The sequence below is a fragment of the Stereum hirsutum genome (genome assembly GCF_000264905.1).
Source record: "Stereum hirsutum FP-91666 SS1 unplaced genomic scaffold STEHIscaffold_8, whole genome shotgun sequence".
NCBI classification, from domain to species: Eukaryota; Fungi; Basidiomycota; class Agaricomycetes; order Russulales; family Stereaceae; genus Stereum; species Stereum hirsutum.
In genome coordinates, this window is record NW_006763138.1 from 1,390,112 (window position 1) to 1,411,472 (window position 21,361).

At 54.8% G+C, this 21,361-nt stretch overlaps 4 protein-coding genes across 4 annotated transcripts; 1 reads left to right on the forward strand and 3 right to left on the reverse strand.

The window, feature by feature from the left end:
- The first annotated feature begins 797 nt into the window (after positions 1–797).
- On the forward strand, positions 798–3,876 carry STEHIDRAFT_80361 (uncharacterized protein). The gene is made up of 4 exons (XM_007304626.1): positions 798–1,684; positions 1,936–2,549; positions 2,645–2,851; positions 2,933–3,876. The coding sequence occupies exons 1-4, from the start codon at positions 872–874 to the stop codon at positions 3,351–3,353; spliced, it is 2,055 nt and encodes a 684-aa protein (XP_007304688.1). The 5' UTR covers positions 798–871; the 3' UTR covers positions 3,354–3,876.
- A 443-nt stretch (positions 3,877–4,319) lies between these two features.
- On the reverse strand, positions 4,320–8,005 carry STEHIDRAFT_139889 (uncharacterized protein). The gene is made up of 5 exons (XM_007304953.1): positions 7,794–8,005; positions 7,010–7,704; positions 6,627–6,929; positions 5,132–6,565; positions 4,320–5,057 (listed from the first exon to the last, which is right to left on the reverse strand). The coding sequence occupies exons 1-5, from the start codon at positions 7,919–7,921 to the stop codon at positions 4,573–4,575; spliced, it is 3,045 nt and encodes a 1,014-aa protein (XP_007305015.1). The 5' UTR covers positions 7,922–8,005; the 3' UTR covers positions 4,320–4,572.
- A 2,714-nt stretch (positions 8,006–10,719) lies between these two features.
- Positions 10,720–11,130, reverse strand: STEHIDRAFT_22906 (uncharacterized protein; the record flags this gene model as incomplete). The annotated part of the gene is made up of 2 exons (XM_007304503.1): positions 10,720–10,847; positions 11,007–11,130. Coding segments are annotated over 2 exons (252 nt in total), but the record flags the coding sequence as incomplete, so codon positions are not given.
- A 4,027-nt stretch (positions 11,131–15,157) lies between these two features.
- On the reverse strand, positions 15,158–20,802 carry STEHIDRAFT_157658 (uncharacterized protein; the record flags this gene model as incomplete). Its single annotated transcript, XM_007304954.1, has 5 exons — positions 15,158–17,549; positions 17,625–18,656; positions 18,739–20,425; positions 20,489–20,652; positions 20,735–20,802. 5 exons carry the CDS (start codon positions 20,800–20,802, stop codon positions 15,158–15,160), a joined length of 5,343 nt encoding a protein of 1,780 aa, XP_007305016.1.
- Positions 20,803–21,361: the final 559 nt, after the last annotated feature.

Below are 21,361 nucleotides of genomic sequence, written 5' to 3' on the forward strand. Positions count from 1 at the left end.
CACATGTCCAAGGATCGGCACGCCGATTGGTGCCATGGACGAGCGAGGGTTGCCCCGCCGCAGAGTTGCCTTGGATAATTCAGAGTATAGTCAGGTTTTCGAGTAAAATTCCGTCAAGCCAGCAAATTAGTCGGGTACAAAGCAAAGACCAGACAATATCTTCCAAGATCCAAACTCGAGGGTGAAGGGACAAAGAAAAGGCTTCGCGCGTCGGTGGCGACCACTTGCTGCAATTTCCTTTTTCGGACACGAGCGGGAGTGAGCGAGCAGCTTGCCACCCGCGCGCGCCTGCTCCAACTTTTCCCCCATCCACCATCACCCTGCATTGCCACCTCAGCAATCTTCATTGGCATCGTATAGCGTACGCAATACCAGCACATAATTTATGGGTATATGCTGACTTTTGTGCCCAAAAACGAATAGATATTGCCACAGACCCTGTTGAAAACCGAGAATGAATCGAGCAGGTTAGTCTTCATTTATTCGAATATTTCGACAGGCGTCCTTTTGTTTTGCCACTGTATGGGAATGGCATATAGTGCGCTATAATAAGTTTGTGCGGCGTAATGAGCGCTGGTGCTGGCAGAGCGTGTCCAAGAAGCATCTTGTGTCGTGCCAACCCCAGCGCGAGCACTCGGACGAGCCCTGCCTGCTCTTCTTCCCAACCATGTTCCATCCATCCTTCCCCGCTAACTCCCGTCCCTTCTTTCCAGGACAACCCCCACAAAGACCACCATCACTCGGGCCCGCATCGCTACACTCACATCTCCCTAATCCAAACTCCCTGAACCCTTCCCAACAATCCCACCCAAACGCCCTGCAAGGTGGCTTCCGCGCCGGACCCTATGCCTCCCACCCCACCAACTATGCCATGCCACCACGGAACAACATGAACGTCAACGTCGGTCTCGCTGGCGGAGCGCTTGGCGGCGGCGGACTGGGTAGCGCGGGGTTGGGTGGTATGCCTGGCTATCCGGGCTCGATGGGAGCAGGTGCAGGAGGGATGGGAATGAGGCCTCAGCCTTCGCCGGGGTTTCCACAGCAGAGAGGTGCTGGTCAGGCCTTCCCGTTCAACACCGGGCTCGGACAACAGCAACCACACGGCCTACACCAGCAGCAACAGTCGAATCAGCAGCAGCACGGCGGCAATCCTGGACTACCGCCACATCTCCAAGGCCCGACGGCACAGAATCCGAACATCAACGCGTCGAATGCTGCCTCGTCGGGTGCGGCGTCGGATGTTGGACTGGACCCAAGTGACTTTCCTGCGCTAGGATCGACACCCGCCTCCGTACACGCCAGCGCGCTTAACTCGGGACTCGCAACTCCGGGAACGGCAAATGGGAGTTACGCGTCGCAGGCTGGGACAACCCCGGGTAGTGGTGTGCAGGGCGGACAAGGGCAGACAAATGGACGGGAGAGGGATCAAGGGAGAGATTTTGGGCCGGACGATTTTCCAGCGCTCGGCGGAGGTCAGTCGACGCAGCAACAACAACAACAGGTTCAGCAGGCTGGTCAACAAGATCATTCACACCCGCATCCACCCGGTTTGAATGGTGTGCACACGGCGGAGAGGCAGAATTCGTTAGGAATGGGTGGACAGCAGCAGCAGCCGGGATTGTTGAATTTGGGACCGGGAGGTAGAGGCCAGCAGGCGTTGCAGAGCGAGTCGGAAAAGCAGAGGGTGTGTTTCTCTTCACTCTTTTTTCTTCTTCTCTGTGTCCCCAATCAGCTCTTTATTCCATCCATCCATACACCTTTGGATTTCTTCCTTCTTCGTTCGTTCGTCTCTTCCCTCCTCCACCATATTTTCCTCTCGCGTGATCTTCGGATCGCTCCTTGTTTTTCTTCAAATTATGATACACAACTTAGGCCGCGTCTTTGAAATTCCCGCGGTTTTTCTTGCCCCGCACTCTTACTAACCCAACTCCACAGAATTACGCGCTCAAGCTCAACTCAGCATCGCATGCTGCTTGGAACAACCCATCCAACGGACCCTCAGGCACGAATCCCCTCAACCCCCCACCATCGCAAACACCCGCACCCGTCGTGGGAGGCGCAGGCTTCCCCGGCACACTATCCTCTCTCCAAAACGGCTCGCATCCTCCCACATCGAACCAAGCACCTCAATCGCAACCAAACGCACAAAACCAAAATAATCACCTAGGCGGCCCGCCGGGTGTTCCTCCCCCTCCATCCCAACAAGTACCACAGCCGCAACAGCCACAACCGTCACAACAAGTACCACCGCAGCAGGCAACGCAAGGACCACCGCAGCCTCCAGCAACATCACACACGCCAGGTCCGGCACAACATTTCGCTCAGGACCAAGCACAACAGCAGGGACAGCAACAGCAAAGGCCTGGGACGACGGTGAATAATGTGAATGTGGTGCCGCAGACCCCGGCGCAGCAGGTGCTCGTCTCTGCAGCGGATCGGTGGGGCCTGTTAGGACTGTTGGCGATGATCAAGAATGCGGATTTGGATAGGGGGCTGCTTAGCGTAGGTACAGATTTGGGGACAATGGGGTTGGATATGCAGGCTCAGGGGTACGTTTCTGTCTATTCTGTTTTTCTTTTTTCCTCATAATTAGTGATTTCTCTCTTTGCGCGTATTGACGGCGGGTGCTATTTCTTGACCTTAGGAACCTATACTCGACGTTCATCACGCCTTGGGCAGATTCATCAGCGGCACATACTGTTGAACCGGATTTTCATCTTCCGACGTGCTATAACGTGCAACCTCCGCCACCGGGTCCAAGTAAAGCAGCCGCATTCAGCGACGAGACGTTGTTCTTTATGTTCTATTCGAGTCCGAGGGACGCACTCCAGGAAGTAGCCGCACAAGAGCTGTAAGTCTTGCTTGCTTTCGTATATCGCTTATCGTTTATATCGAAAACTATCCATGCATATGCTCACGACGCTCTGTACAGGTATAACCGCAACTGGCGCTACCACAAAGACCTTCGTCTGTGGCTCACCAAAGAATCCGGAACTTCTCCCTCGCAGAAAGTCGCTGGCGGCGAGCACGGAACGTACACCTTTTGGGATCCCGATGGCTGGGGGAAAGAGCGCAAGGATATGACCGTGCTCTATTCTGACCTCGAGGAGAAGAACGCACCGGTATTCGCGCCTGGAGCGGCACTGACGCTGAACGGACCTGCGGGCGCACAGCAGCAGCAGGGACAGGCTGGTGTCATCGGAGCACAGGCAGGTGCGGGTGGGATGCAACAAGGAGGACAGGGGCAGATGCAGGGTCAGCAGGGAGGGATGGGTGGGCTTGGTGGCGTTGGGGGTATGATGGCGATGGGACAGCGGGGCGCGTTCCAGGGAGTTGGGATGGCGGCGATGTAAGAATGGGGCGAGAAGGATCATGTTTGTAGGATGTGTTTTTCTTTTCGGCGGTCGTTTGGGTCTTGACGCTTGGTTGGTCGGTCGGTGTTCGGCGGCTTCGAAAGCATGAATAGTCGTTTGAAGGTCGGGACCGTACGTTGTGTGGTTTGCAGCTCGTATATCTTGCCACTCCCCTCTATTTTTTTTCTTCTCAAGTACTTATTATTCGCTCTCCCTCTCTCTGACTCTCCAATCCTCGTCTCTCCTTGGTCTCGTCCCGTCGTTTGTCGAATTGTTCCATCCGTCTTCGTCTCCGTCTATTTCCCGTTTTCTCCATTCATACATCCGTCATACGTTCAAGTCGTCCGAATCACTGTCCCTTGTCAATATTTCTATCTACCCTCGTCGTCGTCGAACCTTCCCTGATACTCTGTTTTCACCTTCAAGCTCCTTTCCCGTTCTTTTTCTCTCTCGCTCCTTGTGTCATCTATCATTGTCCAACGTTCGCAGTACGCAGTCTGAAGTTTCAAATCATCGACAATCCCCCAGTGTTATCTTATATCGGCTTTATGGTCTATCAGGTCCAAAGTCTCTGTCTGCAGTGTCTGTCGGTGTGTTGATCATGGTTATATGTGTTCGTCTGGCTGTTTGTGTGGCTGTAAACGTTACCCGTGCCTTAATTGGCGCATTTGTTCGTAGGGCTTGGTTGTAAGTTTATTCGTGGATCTGAATCATATGGCTTAGATATCTTTCAAGTTATCGTTGACTGTCTGCGTCCTAAGCTATAAAATGCTCGATTCTGAAAGAAGGAAGGAAGGAAGGAAGGAAGGAAGGAAGGAAAAGAGTATTGGGTTGCATCGCTCTCTCAAGCCTTGATACACAACAGCACCTCGATTACTCCTGCAGCGACACTTCGCCAGGGTAAACTTTCCTACTCCGTGCCACCAAATCTGGTTCATTTGTGTCACACAGAAAGACGAGGGAGGAACTTCCTGACAGTAAAACAACCCACGCATTACGGCGTTGTGCGCAAAGAACGTAGCGTACACTGTATAATATTAGACCGTTTGCCCATTACATGTATAGCATGAGTTCAAGTTTGCGACGAGTCCTTCGCCTCGCCACACGTATCCAAACGTACACTGGTACTCTCCCAGGTAAAAAGAAGACGAATAGACGACAGATATAATTTTTACAGTAGAACGAAGTTATTAAATAGTGTAGCACGATACTAAATCGCTCACTCCCCCTCGGCGTGTGTTTTCGAGTTCGCATCTTCAGTCTGAGATTCTGCGACTGGAGTCGGTACGATCACGACGGTCTTATCGACCTCGGTCTCTGCGTCGGATGCGTCGTCCGCCATACTACTTGGCGGAGGACTCGCAGAAGGGCTCGCGGGCGGACTATCAGGAAGAACGACAGCGTCGTGGATAGTAGGTGAAGAACTGGCTGCAACGCTAGGTGCAGGGCTTGCGCTCGGACTGGGACTGTTCCGAGCGGAACGGGGCTTGGCATTGGGGACCGGAGCAGGTGGGGGAGATTGGCCTTGAGCTTGAGGACGAGCGGAGGAGGCGGAGATTGACGATAATCGCTGGCGCAGTCTGTCGTGATCCCGTTTGAGTTGCTCGATCTCGAGACTGATAGTCTCGCCCAGTTCGAGGTCTTGGTTCCTCTTGCTGTGCAAGTCCTCGAGTTCGGAGCGCAGATGATTGATGACGTTTCGTGCTAAACAAAAATGCGCATACATTTTCAGTTTTAGTAACCTGAGGGAGAATCAAGAAAGGTGAGGACCAACGTACCACTTTTCAGGATAGGCAAATAGCATGTTGGATGCTCCAAGTAATGCTCATGGAACTGTCGAAATTCTTCAGGTATCCTCTCCCCCAACAATCGCTGCACGTAGGGTTCGTCCCTGCGACTAGTGGCCCAATGCACGCGTATCGCCTGCAAACGCTGTTGGTGCTTCAACGACGCCGAAGCGAGCACGTCCTTCATCACGTCGTCTTGCGTGCGCGGGCGTGAGCGCATGGACTGAGAGAGCGATGAAGTCGGGGTATGCGAGTTGGAAGTGGTGCGCTGAGACGACTCAGATGCTGGAGAATGCGAAGAAGTACGCGCGGGAGAAGGTTGAAAACGAACGGGTTCGGGTTGGGGTTCGGGCGGGAGTAAAGCTGCCATTAACGGTTGCGATGGATGCGAAATCGAAGTCGAAGAAGGCGATGCATGCGCATGCGAAGGTTTGGGCGAAGACGAAGGAACGGGCTGAAGAGGATGTACAGGAGGCGAAGGGGGTCGAGCGGGGGTAGTGTTTTTGTGGGTTGATCCCCATAAAACGGGAGAGAAAGATGGTGGGCCGAACGTCGAAAGTCTAGGGGGAGGAGGCGATTGCTGACCAGTTCCTGGAGCGAGGGGCGAGGCGGTCGACTGCGAAAGAGGTCGTGACAATCTCGGTACGGCCCCGGACATGTAAGATTGTCCCCGTGCCCCAGCACTTAGAGCCAGTTGCGCGAAGGAAGGAGGAGCGTGAAGGGGTTGGGAAGAGCTGGCGACAGAATTGGGACGTGTGTCTGCTTCAGCAACGTCCCCTGAAGCAGGCCTGCTCGAAGAAGGAGTGGCATTCCTCGTGAACACAGAATGGCGCCTCCGTAAGTCTTCGACTATGCTCCCAGCTTCCGGCTGGGCTTGAGGAACTGGGGGGTTCTGTGCTGGTGGTACAAAAGGCGCAGGCGCAATGACCGGGACCGACGGCTTCGACCTGGTCCTACGAGTCTTCGCTGGCGCGGCCCCGTTGTCCATATGGACGGTCGGAAGCGTGATCCCTCCTCCGTTACTGGAACTTGCGTTAGGCGGAGGAGGCGGTGGTGGTGGTGGTGGTGGAATGGCCGACCTCGAGGGCTCGGACATACGCTGTCGTTTCCGAAGTTCTACAACCGGTTCGCCGGTAGGAGCACTACGTTTTCCCCCAGACGGCTGCTCAAGCGCATCTTCGGGGAATGAGACACTCCATACTGGATTCTCGTGCACAGTGATTCTACGAGGATGAGGATATTTAAGTTCCGGGACGGGTTGAGCTTTGCCTTTAGTTGCCGAAGCAGCTGCACCCTTCTTCGGCTCTGGCCGTCTGGGTCGGTAAACGTAGCCAGGATACTTCCGAAGGTGGTCCTCCTTGGCTTGCTCGGATTGCAATTTCCATGGCCGTTTCTCGTGCTCAGCCATGGCGGCCCATCGATCAGCTACAAGATATTCGGTTTAAATTTTTCCAAACGACGGTATGCGAGAACTGAGATTACGCACCAATCGCTCTCGAAAGATTGGCTTGAGTATCGGTAACACGATCAGTGTGGATACAGTGAGATCGGAAGAGCATGAATGCGTTAGGTGGTCGAGGGATATGCCCCGGACGCGCTCGGCTCCCTCGTCTTTTCGTGGGAGGTGTTGGTGAGCGCGGGAGGTTCGGAGGACCGTACGTAGGTGAAGGCGGGAAACGCGGCATATAAAAGATTTCCTCCTCGATCACAGGAGGCTCGACTGGTTCCGTATACATAGATGGAGTGACGACCTGGTCGAAAACGAACGAGGTAGGTGGGGGAGGTGGTGCTGTTGAAATCCAAGGACGAATCAGCAAGTCTGATCTCCTGCGAGGAACCTTACATAAATGAGAGAATACTCGGACTGACCTCGATGTATTTTCTCAGGTTTGCTAGGTATAGGAAGTTTATTCTTCACCCGTACCGCACAGTAATTCCAGTGCCCTCGCAGATCACTTAGAGGGCCTTTGATGATGCTTTGGCAGAACTGGCAGATATGCGTACCCTTCCTAGCGACTGGGTTATTGGGGCACCGTTCGCGCATATGTCGACGACAGTCACCCGATCGAAGAAAGGGTGGATGATTACAAAACAAGCAGGTGAGCGATTCGCTCGTTTCCCAGTCCTTCGTATCCACACCACTTGGCGGTGGCGGATGTCCGTCTGGCACGTCGTCGTCGATCTCGTCCATATCATCAACCTCTGATTCACCACTATCGTGTTGCGGAAAGACAGCGATGATGGGGCGATCCAAAGGATTGTCGATTTCCATATCGTTCGCAGTCAAGCGCACGTGTGGCGGTGGCGAAGGTATGTCCGAAATCGGACGATCGGTGCTCGGGCCGGCTCTATTGTTCGCTCCTGTTTGGAGTCGAACATGCGGATCTTCGACGCTTTGAGTCGGCGCCGACGACGACAAAGGCGCTGAAGCGAAGGGATCATGTCGTCGATCTGCGCTCGCCGACGACGAAGGCGCTGCTGGAGACTGAGGGCTCGAAGAGGCGGGGTCCTTCGCAGCAGCAACAGCGAGCGGCTGCGAGGGCGGCTCCAAGCCCTGCGAAGCGCTAAAAAGAACAATAGAGAACTGACATCAGGAACGGGATGATTTGTCGAAACGCATCATGCCACGCAGATGCGAAAACTTCATACGTACGCTCGTTGTTGTGCAGATAAGGCAGGATCAGTATCTACGTCCATACTGTCATCGATTTTCGATTTCTTGCTGAGCTCTTCGCCAGCGCCAGTAGCGACGCCTTGAGCAGTGTCCGATTCTCGAGACATTACAGTAGAGACCTGAGACGGTGCGGGCGGTATGGAGGGGATGGTGGTGCGGACGAGGGTTCTCGATTGTTTCCGAAGATGGACGCGAGGGCGCGGAAGAAAGGGCTTCCCGGACAGGAAGGGGGGCCCTTATATATCAGGACAATGCGGGCACAGATCCAGTATCACATCATCCGCGTAGCAACAAGTGGGTGCTAACTTATTTGGTATGAACAATACGTGTTTCCTGCCGTTCCGCGGATCGCATTGGGTATCGCGTGTCCCACATGAGCACACAAGGCCACTATTTCAGCTTACTAAATAGAAGACACATACCTTTTCGAGACTCGCTTCCTCGCGCCCTGCAGGGAAAGGCACGATTTTTCAAACAAGGCGTGTATATGTGCTCGTTCAGACTCCGTTTTATCCTTGCCAATCCGGTGCGACGCGCGCTCTTTCTCCCGGAGAAAACGGGCGGGGGATATCGATAATACGGAATCCGAGACCTCCTCGAGTGGCGAGTCGCAGATACACAGAAGATAACTGAGCGATTCGATCTGATGAGAAGCGCAAAACTTTCGTCCAAAAGCGTAACAAAAGGGTGACCCTGAGTCGTGGTCCGCCAAGGATCTTGCCCCGGCCAGACTTCCTGATGCGCATTCGAGTCTGCGCCGATGACAGGATCATTAGCCCTTGTCTCAACCCCAACAGAGACACAGCACATATTTGTTGCACTGGAAAGAGTCGCGTATAGTACATGATACAGATGCTATGCCGACGTCGTGCAGGACCAGGCGAAGACATTGACGTGGGTATAGATTTGCCCAGCCGGGCTCGAAGGGGATTCGGCAAGCATTGTGGGAAATGATGACAAATAAATCTTCCAACGGCTCGGTACTCAACGAGGCCGGATCCTTGCCGGATCCGATGGCCGATACTCCTGAGCTTAATTATAAGCTGTGGCGTTGCGAGTCAGCGTCGCAAGACATCATTTTGCCAGGTTTCGGTGGAAGAATGCTCTTGTCCGTCTGGCCTCATCCTGAGAGCCTGACAGAGAGACAGCTTCGAGGGTCATGCGTCCGATATCTTCCTAATCCGTATAACAAGGACCTCGAGAATGAGCACAGAGCACAGCGCGCCACCCAGATTGCTATGGCACGAGAAGAAAAAGAATGCATATCATAGTAGTAGTAGTACTATACAATTAGTACTCATATGGTTCACACTCGAGAGGAGGCGGCATGGATAGGTCTACAAGAAGAAGATAAAACAAGAAAACGTGCATTCTACAAATCAGCGTACAACTCTGTTCAATTCCCTAGTTCGACGCAGCCTTCTCTCCTTCGGCCTCCACGAGCTGCTTCTCCAGATCAGCGTGCACGTTTTGCATCCCCTCGAACTTGGACTGGAGCGAATCTGTCCAGTTCTTGTCCTTGTCTCGCTCTGCTTGGAGCCGTTTGACCTGAGACATCAAGCTCTCGATATAATCCCGAGCTAGCAAAGTAAGGATAATGATCAGCCGGAAACGAAAGAGTAGATGAAGAAAACAGTAACGTACTGCTTGTCAAGAGCGAGATCTTCGACGTCGTATCAACCCCGACGGGCAACACCTCCCTAAGCTGCTTCTCTGCAGTCTCCACCTCCTGGCTCTTACCAATCACCAACCTCATTTTGGCATCGGCATCGGCATCAACATTGACATGCGGCATCTCCTTCTCCCTCTCCATCAACTCGTCCACCTCTCCATCCTCGCTCTCCGGCCCCTCATCATCACTCTGCAGTTCATCGTTCTCCGGCACATCACCTCCCTCCGTACCACCCATAATCGAATCACGAGCATACTTGGGCACGCTACCCGCAGGCGTCTTCCTCTTCCCCGCCTTATCCGAACAATCGATGACGCCGAACAAGGGAGGCGTAGGATCCGGCCTGATAGGTGGCAAAGGCTCCATGTTCCCGAAGAGGAGGGGTCCACCTCGTTCCGGGGCGTTAGCGTGAAGAGGCCTCGGCGCAGCGACGATATTGCCATTAGTATCGTCTTTCGGACCTGCATTGGGACCGGGAGCAGGACTGGCATGGGCGCTCGTCCCGTTTTGTTGGGCTTGCTGGGTGGCGGGACTGCCGGAGGTAGCGTGCATGTCGGCATCCGGCGCTGCACCAGCCTTGCTGGGCGTCTTCTCATGGTGAGGGCTCATATAACCGTCGCGCTCGCGCTCACTGGGAGGGGCATTGTCGAGTGTCATTTGCTGGAACGACGTCTCCATAGACGGGGAATACTCCTTCGACCGTGCCCGTGCTACAACGGCCGCTGCCATCGGCGGTGTGGATGGATGCTGATATTGAGGGGGAGGGGGAGGAGGGGGAGGAATGACCATAGGTGCTGGGCTCGGAACGGAGGGAGTCGCTTGCTTCGAGGTCGGCTCACTGTCCACCGCCATATCCCCACCCGCCGCCGCTCTCGCTTCCCTCTCCCTCTCCTTCTCGGCCTTCAACGCCACCTGCGCCGCCACCCAATCCTTCGCCAGGATCCTCGGCGGAGGTGCAGGCACGACCATATCCATCACAGACTCATAATCCGCCGTTCGACCGACAGGTCTCTTGGGTTCCGTCTTTCTGCGTGGCCGAATTGGTTTGGGAACGGGGATGGTGATGTAGGGCTGGATGATCAGCTCGGGAGGAGGACCTTCGGGTTCGGGGGTAGAAGGCGAGGAGGGAGAGCCTGCGAAATCCTCGGGGTTGAGGTTCTGCGACGAGGAGCGGTCGCGGTAGTAGTTGCCTGGTTCGCCAGGAGCGGAGTTGACTGCTGTGGCGCCCTTGCTGCCGGCGGGCTTCTTCGTTGGTTGATACCTGTACTCCGGATTGTTGCGCATATGTTCTGCTTTCGCCTCTGCTGCTTTGGCGTCCCAGAAAGCCCTCTCGGATGGCGTGAGCGCTCTCCATTTCTCGGCTAGTAGCAATGATAAAGAACAAGAAATCAGCATCAATACGGAAAACTTACCCTTAGCCAAAGAGCGAAGACCCACGTAAAAAAACAGGAGAACGAACAAAAAAAGAAGACAAGAAACGGGACGAAAAGCAGTACCAAGAAAGAAATAAAAAGACTCACAGATGACAGTATGAATCTGCATCTCCTGCACCAGTGCCTTCTCCTCCCTGCTCATCCTCGCATACTCCCCTTGCATAAAGTCCTTCCTAAACAAGATGAACGAATTCGCCGGCCTCTTAATATACCCATCCGGCCTCTCCTTGTCCTGGCCCCTCTTCCGCTTCTTCGCCGTCGGCTGGTACATCAGGAACTCTTGGCCTATGGGTCCGTCCTCGTTGTTGTACGGCGCATTATGGTACTGCGGCGCGACGAACGCTTCGTTGTGTGATTGGGCATGGAAGGCAGGAGCGGCGTTGGGGTCTTGAAGTCGATCCATAACATCGTCGTCAATGACCATAGTACCATTTACGGGCTGTGGAACCGAGACCATGCCTCCCGTGTTCTGTGGCACCAGCACCGACATCGTCCCTCCAACATCCCCCGGCGAGTGAGCACTGGGAGATCTCCTCTGAGGCTGCACCACATCAGCACCAGAATCAGCAGAGTTGCTATCCGCGCTCAGACGGCGAGCAGTAGGACGAGGGCGCGGACGGAGGCGAGGACGAGGAGGCTCAGGCTCAGTGTGGGTTGTGACCGGGGGACTGGGGACGGGAGGAGTCGGGGGAGGTGCACTGGCGGTGGCGGTGGCGGGCGTGGGAGGGGCGGGCGCATCAGCTTTGGCCTTGGTGGCTTGGGCTTGGGCTTGTGCTGGAGGTTGTGGAGGGGGATAGACGTAAGGTTGGTATTGGGGGTGCTGATTGGGATAGAGCTGGGGATAAGGATACTGAGCAGAAGCGGGAATGGGAGCGCCATAGGTGTACGGGTAGGCGTAGGGATGTCCTGCGGCGTTGGGTGGCGGTCGAGCCGCGGCGGAATAAGAGTAAGGATACTGGAGTTTGTCGGAGAGGAAGACTATGATAGCAAAGATATCGTCAGCACCACGGACGACAACCATTGCAACTTATCATAAAAGAACACGAGAATGTCAAAGGAAAATAGAGAGATTGCTCACCGAAGGGCGCGTTCTTGTTCCTCGAGGACCTACGCGTGGATGACTTGAATTCCGCAGGACGTTCGATGAGCACGACGTCCGAATCTGATCCATCGCTCTCCTGCCCTGCGGCCTCATTAGCTTCCTGTGCAGGCGGAGGAGGCTGCTTGTCCACCTCCACACGAGGAGCCTCAGGCTCGTCCGTCTCCATAGGGTTGGAGGCGACATCGTCGACAGTCGCTTCCTCTTCCTGGATCTCGTCCTCCTCTTCCTCCTCCTCGTCTTCACTCTCGAGCTCATCCTCCGATGCCGTCTCGACCTCCGTCTCTCCCTCGTCCATATCGACGTCTCCATCTGCGTGGTTGCTGCCGGCTTCACTACTCCCATGTTTGCGATGAACGGGTACCTTTCTCTTCTTCTTCGTAATTGACAACCTCTTGCTCTTCTTCCCCTTCTTCTTCTCAGCCTTCTCCTTGCCCTTGCCCTTCGCCTTCACGCTCTCCTTCTCCTTCCCCTTGCTATCCGGCTTCTTGGTCACGATCTCTTTCTCCTTCTCGGTCTGCTTCGCCTTTTCGGTCGTCTCCGTCTGCCCCTTCCCTTGTTCCTTGCCATTCCCCTCCAACGACTCCTTACCCTTATTCGAAGACCGAGTAGTCATTCCGTTCGCATTCGCAGTGACGCCACCCATAACCGCAGGCAAAGTCGCATTGAGGACGGTCGTACCTGATGGTGGTGGCCTAACCCAAATCCCAGTCCCAGTCCCGCTCGCCACCGCATCCTTATTCGTCGTCGTGCTCACACCACTCTTCGCAACATTCCTCGTCGCCATCGCACTCGGCCCAGTCCCTACACCCATCGCTCCCCTGCCCATCATCCCGACCATCAACTTCCCCCCCGGCCCAATCTTCAAAATCGGCTCCTTATCCACATACACCTTCGGCACCGGCCTTCCCAAACTGAGACGAATCGCACATTTCTCCCAGTGCCACTGCAGATTGTCGAGCGCGTTGTCGTATTGGGCACCACAGAACTCGCAGCGGTAGGTGTAGTCTTTGGTCTTGGTGGACGGCGCGGTAGCTGGTTGGGAGGCGGTGGCGTTGGCGTTGGGGACTTGGGGTGGCGTGGCGTTCGTGTTGGTATTGGTATTGGTATTGGCTGCGGGGGTGGGTCGAGAGGTAGTAGCGACGACGACGGGTTGGGCCATGTAGGGGTGGGAGGGTTGAGGAAGGAACTGAACGTTTTGAGCGTTCGTGTTTTGGTGGTGAGAGGTTAACTGGTTCGGTTGTTGTAGTTGGGAACGGGTGGGATAGTAGTGCTCGCGATAATACGCCCCCGACGCGGTCTGTGGTGCAGGCTGATAGGGCTGGCGGTAATACGAACTGGGTTTGGAAGCGTTCTGTTGTTCGGGGTTGGCGGGCTCATCAGGGGGAGGGGAGGAAGAATCACGATCGTCATGGGAGACTTTGGTGCGTTTGCGTCTGGGAGGCTTGTTGGCCGGGTCATCAGGAGGGTTGGGGTCAGCGACGAGACTGGGACAGTAGTAGTTCGCGTGGCGGCGGAGGTCGGGTTTGCGCCTGAAGGGAGCGTGGTCACATTTGGTGCAAATGAAGGTTTCGGGTACGCCTTGAGCATTGACTTGGGGCTGAGACTGCGCAGAAGGTTGAGACGCGTACGAGGTTGAGGGGGCTGTGGGATGTGGTTGGCGCTGGACATCGATCGGAATGATAGAGGTCGTTCTGGACTGGGTGGCGGGAGTGGGAGCACCAGCGCGTCCTGGAACGTTGCTATCGTTGGGTTGAGCGGAAGACGCGCCGCTTATGCTGGCCTTACCGAAATCCATTGGAGGAGCCCATTGCCCATCGTCGTCATCGCTCTCATAGTAGTCGTCGTCAGAGTAGTAATATCCGTAATCTTCGTCAGAGTAGTAGTCGTAGTCGTCGTAGTCGGAGTCGGACGCGTACTGCGAATCGTACTCTGCTGGGGCGAACGCGCTGGGCGGGGCTGGAGGAGGTTCGGGGGCAGGTACGAAGTCGCGGACGGGGCTGTGAAAAAAAACACGTAAGCGCCGACCAACAAGAGGGAAGGTAGACAAGGAACGTTACCGAAGCGTGAAGGAAGGGCCTGTGGGCGCTGGTGGCTCTGGCTCCGCCTCCGGTGGTGGTGACGACGGTGGCGAAGGGGGTTCAGGCGGGGGCACGGGCGACAGCTTGGGGATCGATGGGAGATCAGCTCGAGGGCTGTCAGCCATCTCGACGTCGCCATCGCCGTCGCCGTCTTTGCTGGAGGGCATATTCGCGGGAAAATGGATGGAGATGGTGGTGGATGCTAGCCAGGGGGAAAGGGGGGTGGGGAGAGGGCCAGAGAGAGAGACAAGGGTTATATAGATGGCGGAACAAAGAGAGAGTGACACGGCATCCCATGGCGTCGCCTTCTCAATCGGGCAGCCTCTTTATGCAACCGAAAGGCGAGGAGATCAGCGCACCACACAAACCGGACCAACCCATCTTTGAAACAACCCGATTTGGGCCCGATGACTGCCGAATTCGCAGCCGAGTCATTTCACTGCAAATTTCCCAGGGACGTAAGCGACCGCACAAAAGAAAATTGCCATATTAGAGCAAACGCTCTGGGCGAAAAGGCGATAACCGGCGATAGCTTGCCGTTGTTTGGTTCCTCCCCAAACATGCGCCACCCAATGGCTGACTCGAGTCCCTTGCGGCTCCCTGTAACGAGGGAATGGAAGAGTCCTGATTTTACGAGCAACGTCTCTCGATTCGCGTTTCGCAAACACGATTCCCGACCATTCCCGATCTTGAGGGACTCCGGTGCACAAGGCAGTCGCTCGAATGGGAGCACGAGTCCAGCTTGCGTGACTTTTACCGAGAGTCGGACTCTCGATCCGTATACGTACACGCTCAGGGAAAATTTTAAATCATACGTGCATACGGTGTGGCATAATTCTACATGGAACATACGGTACGGTAGAAGAGCATGGAGACATTCACAGAACCCCATTCGGACCAGCCGAAGATCATAGCCCCGTACGATAAGTCACATCTTGACACCATCGATGAGCGACGCCTCTCGATTTGTGCAGACCCTTCTCTGCCCCCTTTCCTGCCCTTCGCCCCCCACCTTCTTTCTTTCCGCTCCCTCTCCCCATCTTCTCCCCCCCCTCCCCCTACGTCCTCTGATCCTGACCAAAATTCGTCACCTCCACCAACCCACCATCCGCACCCCTCCTCCTCTTCCTCCCCGAACCCGAACTAGGCCCAACCCCAGCTCCAGCCCCAGTCTCATTTTCCCCATTTTCCACCATACCCTCCCCATGCTCCGCATTTTCCATCCCCACGTCCTGTCTAGACCTCTTTCTCTTCTTCCTCGGGCTTTCGTTGCCCACCGTAGACGAAGAGGTCGAAATTTGAGGTTCAACTTCCCTCCCAGTTCTTCCAGTTCTCTCGGCCTCATTTTCTCCTCGTACCGCGCGCTGATCATCCGTGCGACCATCGACTATCCGCGTCTCTGCCTGTTGAATGGCAGAACTCCGCGTAACCTCTGGTGTACGTATGGATCCATGAATGCTCGAAGTTGAATTTGATCCTCCAGGAAGCGCCACCTGGTTCTGTCCGACTGTAACAGGCTGACGAGCTTGAGACTCGAGAAGTGAACCTGTAGGGACCGGGTACGATGGCCTCGGCGCGTACAATGGAACAGAGTTACGGTGCGGGTGTGCTTGAAGTGGAAGTTGACGGTCAGGCTGTGGCTGGGGCTGAGGCTGAGGTTGTAAGTGAGCGTTGAGATGGGATAAAAGTGGGGAGTGGGACTGTGGTTGAGGACGAGGGCGAGGAACAATTTGAGGAAGAGTCTCGATGGTAGAAGGTCGCGCGACCTCTGGCGTACGTATGCGTATGGATCCATGAACGTTCGAAGTTGATCTTGGTACTTCAGCCTGAGGAAGTACCACCCGATTCTGCCCGTGCCCGACGTCGACTCTCGCTCTCGGAGGTTGACGATGTCGAGACTGGGAAAGCGTCGATGGACCCGGAATTAAACCGGCAGGGACGGGGTACGATGGTCTGGGCGCGTACAATGGAATAGAGTGCGGCTGGGCTTGTTGAAGTTGACGGACAGGCTGAGGCTGAGGCTGAGGCTGAGGCTGAGGCTGAGGCTGGGGCTGTAAGTGGACGTTAAGATGAGCTAAAAACGCGGAATGGAATCCAGGTCGAGGTTGATGCGTAATCTGAGGTGGAGGTGGAGGTGGTGGAGGAGGATGTGGATACGTATTCGAAGTGGAGGCCTGAGTGAACTGCATATGCATCGCTGGAACAGAAGGATGTGGCTGATGTTGAACATGATTCCGATTCTGAGGGTGCTGTCCACCTTGAAGACGACGAAGTTCATCCACAGAACGAGCATGACTCTGCACGAATTCTCCAGGCCATATTTCGTGCTCTGCCAGCTCGATATCTTGCGCGCCACCCGGTGCGTGCCACCCACTCACACTCGATTGTCGCTGCTGTTGCTGTTGCGGTCCTTGTAGTTGTGGGTATCGTGGTTGCGGCTGTTGTCGTTGTGGCGCAGGCGCAGGCGCATATCCAGCAGGTACCCGAGAGTTCGCCGAGGATGGAATGTTCGTCAACGCATCGGTGGGATGAAGCGCAACAGGTGGACGATATATTGTTTGTGCAAGAGCCGGAGGAAGAGAATGAGCAGTCATAGCAGATTGTCCAGGTTCAAGTTGCGGTGCAGGGTATGCGTTTAATACTGGCACAGTGCGAGATCGTCGAGCTATAGGTGGTAGTATCTCGGATCGTGACTGGGGCGCAGATGACTCGGAGCCAGAAACAGGACTGAGTCCATTCTGAGGTAATATCTGAGTTCGCGGGCGTAGTAGCCACATCCTTTCACCTGCAAACACAGGGACAGATCTAGGATCAAAGACTCCGGCCGGCTGAGGATGGGGATAACCATGGCCAGACGGAGTTGGTACAGTTGGTCCGAGTGACACCAGATTCTGGTTCGATCCCGTGTTAAGCTGAGCCTGATGCAGTCTGCCAGGCATAGCAGGCCCTGTAAGAGTCGAACGAGATTGACCGTGACCATGACTGTGAACAAACTGTGCCAGAACGGGTTGTCTAAGGCCAGATTGCACCGACATCTGAGAACGATTCTGATGCTGAACATTCTGGGTCGGTCCTCTTGTGAGCTGAGACGGAGGTAAGAGAGGAGGAATGAAAGGAGGTGGATTGGGATTGACGCCGGGAACGGTAGAGACGGGGGCGGAGGCGACAGGACAAGAAGAACGAGTATGTTCAGGAGCAGGACTGAAGACGAAAGCAGGTGCACGTTCGGAGCGACCAGCAGCAGGACCAGCAGCAATATTGCGAGACGAACCATGACCACTTGGAGCAAGATGATTCGTCGTCGTTGGCCCTTGACCGGTCATTATGGGATACGAAACCGGTGGACCAACTTGACTCGCGGGAGGCAAAGATCCAGATAGTCCGACCGCCCGAAGGAAATCCTCAGTTTTACGCCGAATCAAAGAGTCCCAAACCATCTTATTTCGGTCGCTAAAGCAATGAGAGTGTACGATCAGCAACTACACTCAACGTTATAATGCAGAAGGAGTGAAGGTCTGAACGTACCTTTGAGTGGAATTACTGTCGTTTAACAAAGATTCGTCGAAGGGAGGAGCAGGACCAGTAGGAGCGGCGGCACTCGTCCCACGTCCAGCCTCAGGACCCCCGCGATTGAGACTAGCAACAGAACCAAGACCAGGGACAACGACGTCACCAGAATCGGAAGGTCCTTGCTCCTCACCACCTTCCCCATCCTCGTCGTCACTAATAATGATAGGATCCTCCGCAACATCTCCCTTCGCATTTGATGTTGCCTTCGTCGTTCCTGGTGATGGCGGCTGCTCCGGTATTACAAGCTCTTCCTGCGACTCTTTGTTCGGACTAGACTCTAAAGCTGGGAAGTTTCCTTGCTGAATGGTTGGGGTTGCTGCTGGATGGGAAGTCGGAACTGAGACTGGGGTTATTGATACTGCAATGTCTTTCGTGGTCGACGACTCCCCGCGTGCGTACGCATCCGGATCGACGTTGTTCGAAGACCGAGTCATAGATGACCATGTTGCAGAAGCAGACGGTGCAGAAGATGGACGATGAGGTGAAGAACCAGACGATACTTGCATCGCGGTAGCGTGAGCTGCGTCGATGTTCGGGTTCGTGTGTGGCGGTGGCGGTGGTGCCTGACTATCATCGACCCCTGTCGGACTCTGACTTTGACCCCTCTCTGACTCTGAATCCCTCTGCACAGTGCCATCATTCCACTCTCCGTCACAATTGGTGGAAAATCCATCATCCAAGTGCGACACGTCCTCGTTCACCTCTAAAGCCACTTCCTCCTCCCCTTCCACCTCCTGCTTCTCGTCCTCAGGGAGCACGTACTCTGTGCCAAGACTCAGAGGCTCTGGTACAGACCCATCCGGGTAGACAAGCTGAAGTACGGGTGATTGTGGAGTCGAATGGGAGAAATTGGGTTCCGGGTTCGAGCTGGAATCGAGCTGTGCACTGGGCTGGGTGAGAGGTTGAGGTGAGGAGTGCGATGGCCCGGGAGAGGTGACCTGAGGCTGTGGATCAGGGACTGAGGTAGAGAGATGGTGATTCGTCGAACTAGATAGGTGAAAGTTAGTACGTGTAGATGGTGTGTTTGTAGAGTGTTGACATTAAATGATAATTGTCTTTGAGGACTTACGAAGTGATGAAATCGACCTGCGGACCCGCAGCTGTGTGAACGTTCTGAGTCTGGTGTGCATCATCGTCGCCAGGTTTCCCGGCTTCTGTGGAAGTTTGTTCCTGACGAGAACGAGCCTCTTGATACGCGATGGCCATCGGCTCCGCCTCCATCTCTCTCTGCGCCACCCCTAACCCCGAACCGTGACCCTCTATCACTTCCCCTTCTTCGAGCTCACCATATTCGAGCTCATCATCCTCAACCTCACCATCTTCGACCTCCCCCTCTTCAAGCTCACCATCTTTGCCCACACCATCCATCTGCTCAGGCTCTTCTCCCTTCCGAACAGGCGTCGTCTCTGGATTTGGCCTTGCTCGTTGCCGAGGATCGACAGTGCGAGTGTCCGTGCCTATTGGCGTTCGTACCCGTGCGGGCACTAGCCTCTCACTCCTCCTTTCTCTCTCCCTCACATTCTCCCTCGCTACTACCCCAGCTGGAACCACCCCTATAGACGACGACGCAGCCCTAACCTCATTCTCTCCCAGATTCTGACTCTGACTCTCCCTCCCGCTCCCACCGCTCAACAACTCCTTGGAAAGCTCATCATACCCCTTCTCCTCCTCCCTCTTCCCCAAAACCCTCTCCACCGCCCTCCACCACTCTCTCACCACTCCGCTCTGCAAAAGTTCCTGCATCAGAGCCCAGTTGCCACTGTTTCGGTTCGTGGACCACATGAGGTCGGAGAGCTGGCGTGGGGCATGAGTCTGAGTAGGAGCGTGAAGGGTAGGAGGTTGAGGAGGAGTAAAAGGTGGAGGTGGACCTCGAGGTAGAGGGGGAGGTTGGGTAGTAGGTGGAGGTGGGGGATGAGAACTCGGTACGCGTACGCGGAGGGCTCCACGTTTGGAGTTGGGTTGGGGGACAATTATACATATGGCCTGCCTGGGTCTGGGTGTGTGTGCGGGTCTGAGTGCTGGTCCGGGTGTAGGTGCGAGTACGGGTCTGGATGCGCGTAGGGGTGCGGGTAAAGGTACGGGTGCGAGTGCGGGGAGAGATGTAGATGATGAAGCAGGAGAGGGGTAGGTATCTTCAGAGTCGAGGATGGGGTCTGGAGAGTGGGGTAGGTGGAGGTTGAAGTAGTCGATATGGGAAGGGTTATTATTATATGTAGGTTGAGGGAGAGGTTCAGGTTCAGGTTCAGGTTGTGGTTGAGGTTCAAGTTGAGGTTGTGGGAGAGGGAGAGGTTCCGATTGTGGTCGAAGTTGATATTGTACTTCTGGTTGTGGTTCTGGTTGCGTCTGAAGTCGTTGGCGTCGCCGGCGGGCCGTGTATTCGGGTAGGGTTATTATTGTTCGAGGCTGTTGTGGAGGTGGAGGAGTACGAGGTGAAAGCGGACGAAGGGATGGATGAGATGTAAGTGAAGCTGAAGGATGTTCGACCGGCGACGGAGCAGGAGCAGGAGCGGGAACAAGAGACGAAGAAGCCGGAATATCCATCGAAGACAGAGATGATAACGCGGACGATACTGGCAGTGGAGTTAAAGGCGATAGAGTCGCCCGAATATCCGTAGTCGAAATCTCATCCTCCAAAACCGTAAACCCTATCAGAGTGGTGAACTCAAGAGCTCGAGGATCAGGGAAGGAAGACATGGAGATGGAGACAGGAGGGAAGGAAGGAAGGACGGGCGGCCATGTATACATGGTATGAGTCGCTAGAGAGGTGAGCGTAAGGTTCATTGCGTCTGAACACCGTGGATAGGAGATGTTTGATCTACCTTGGGGAACATCATCGTCGTCTAATTCGTGGTCTGTGTCTGAGTAGGGATCTGACTCTTGGTTTGGACAGGCGTCGGGATCAGGGTCAGGGTCAGGATCGTAGAGAGAAGGAGGTGTTGGTGGACGAGTCGTGGGTGAGAAATCATTGGAGAGCGTAACTGGACTGCAGGAAAATAACGACAATCGTTTGGTGGTCAGAGTAACTCGGGGAAGATGAAGAGGTAGAGAGGCGACAGGTAGCTTACCGTAAGATGAAAGCTGGTGCACTTTTGGGACGTTCTGGATGCTTATCGGTGTGGGTGTTGACGTCCATTAGAACTGCTGTAAGGGAAGAGATAATAATAAGGATGTAGGAGGAGCTGTCGAGCGTTCTCAATGCATTTTATACTGCGACGAGTGAAAGGAACGCGCGCATTTGGAAAGTCAGACGTTCAAAAGGTCTTTGAAGACGTTGTGAGGGCGACGTTGGTATGGGTGCAACCATATCACTGAAGTCAACACTATTGTGTGGCCTGACTGGATACCTTACAGTCGCTGCCTGAAGCATTGAGCACAAAGGTCGCATCACAGCAGTTGGCATGACGGTCTGCCACAAAGGAGTTGCCATTCGAGCCACGTCCAACATGATGGGAGTTAGAGTGAGGCACTGATTCAAGGTTCAGAACAAAGGCCATGCTGGACGGAGTTTATAGATACTGCAGGCTTCTGGGAGCGCCCAAGACTGCAGGGATCTGCGCAGCTTTGTGAGCAACGGCGTAATTTACTTTACGTCTATAGGTCCACATATCCAGTTCGTACGGAAAGCACATGTTACAAGGTGCTGTCTGGAGCGCACAGACCAGGCTGATGAGGTATGGAGAGGATACGAGAGG

Excerpts from the sequence above, each read along its gene's own strand:
- STEHIDRAFT_139889 (XM_007304953.1), bottom strand. The coding sequence starts at position 7,921 with ATGTCTCGAGAATCGGACACTGCTCAAGGCGTCGCTACTGGCGCTGGC. Across the intron at positions 7,705-7,793 it reads TTATCTGCACAACAACGAGC|CGCTTCGCAGGGCTTGGAGC; the intron begins GTACGTATGAAG and ends TGTTCTTTTTAG. Across the intron at positions 6,930-7,009 it reads ACCTGAGAAAATACATCGAG|CACCACCTCCCCCACCTACC; the intron begins GTCAGTCCGAGT and ends GGATTTCAACAG.
- STEHIDRAFT_80361 (XM_007304626.1), top strand. The coding sequence starts at position 872 with ATGCCACCACGGAACAACATGAACGTCAACGTCGGTCTCGCTGGCGGA. Across the intron at positions 1,685-1,935 it reads GCGAGTCGGAAAAGCAGAGG|AATTACGCGCTCAAGCTCAA; the intron begins GTGTGTTTCTCT and ends CCAACTCCACAG. Across the intron at positions 2,550-2,644 it reads TTGGATATGCAGGCTCAGGG|GAACCTATACTCGACGTTCA; the intron begins GTACGTTTCTGT and ends TCTTGACCTTAG.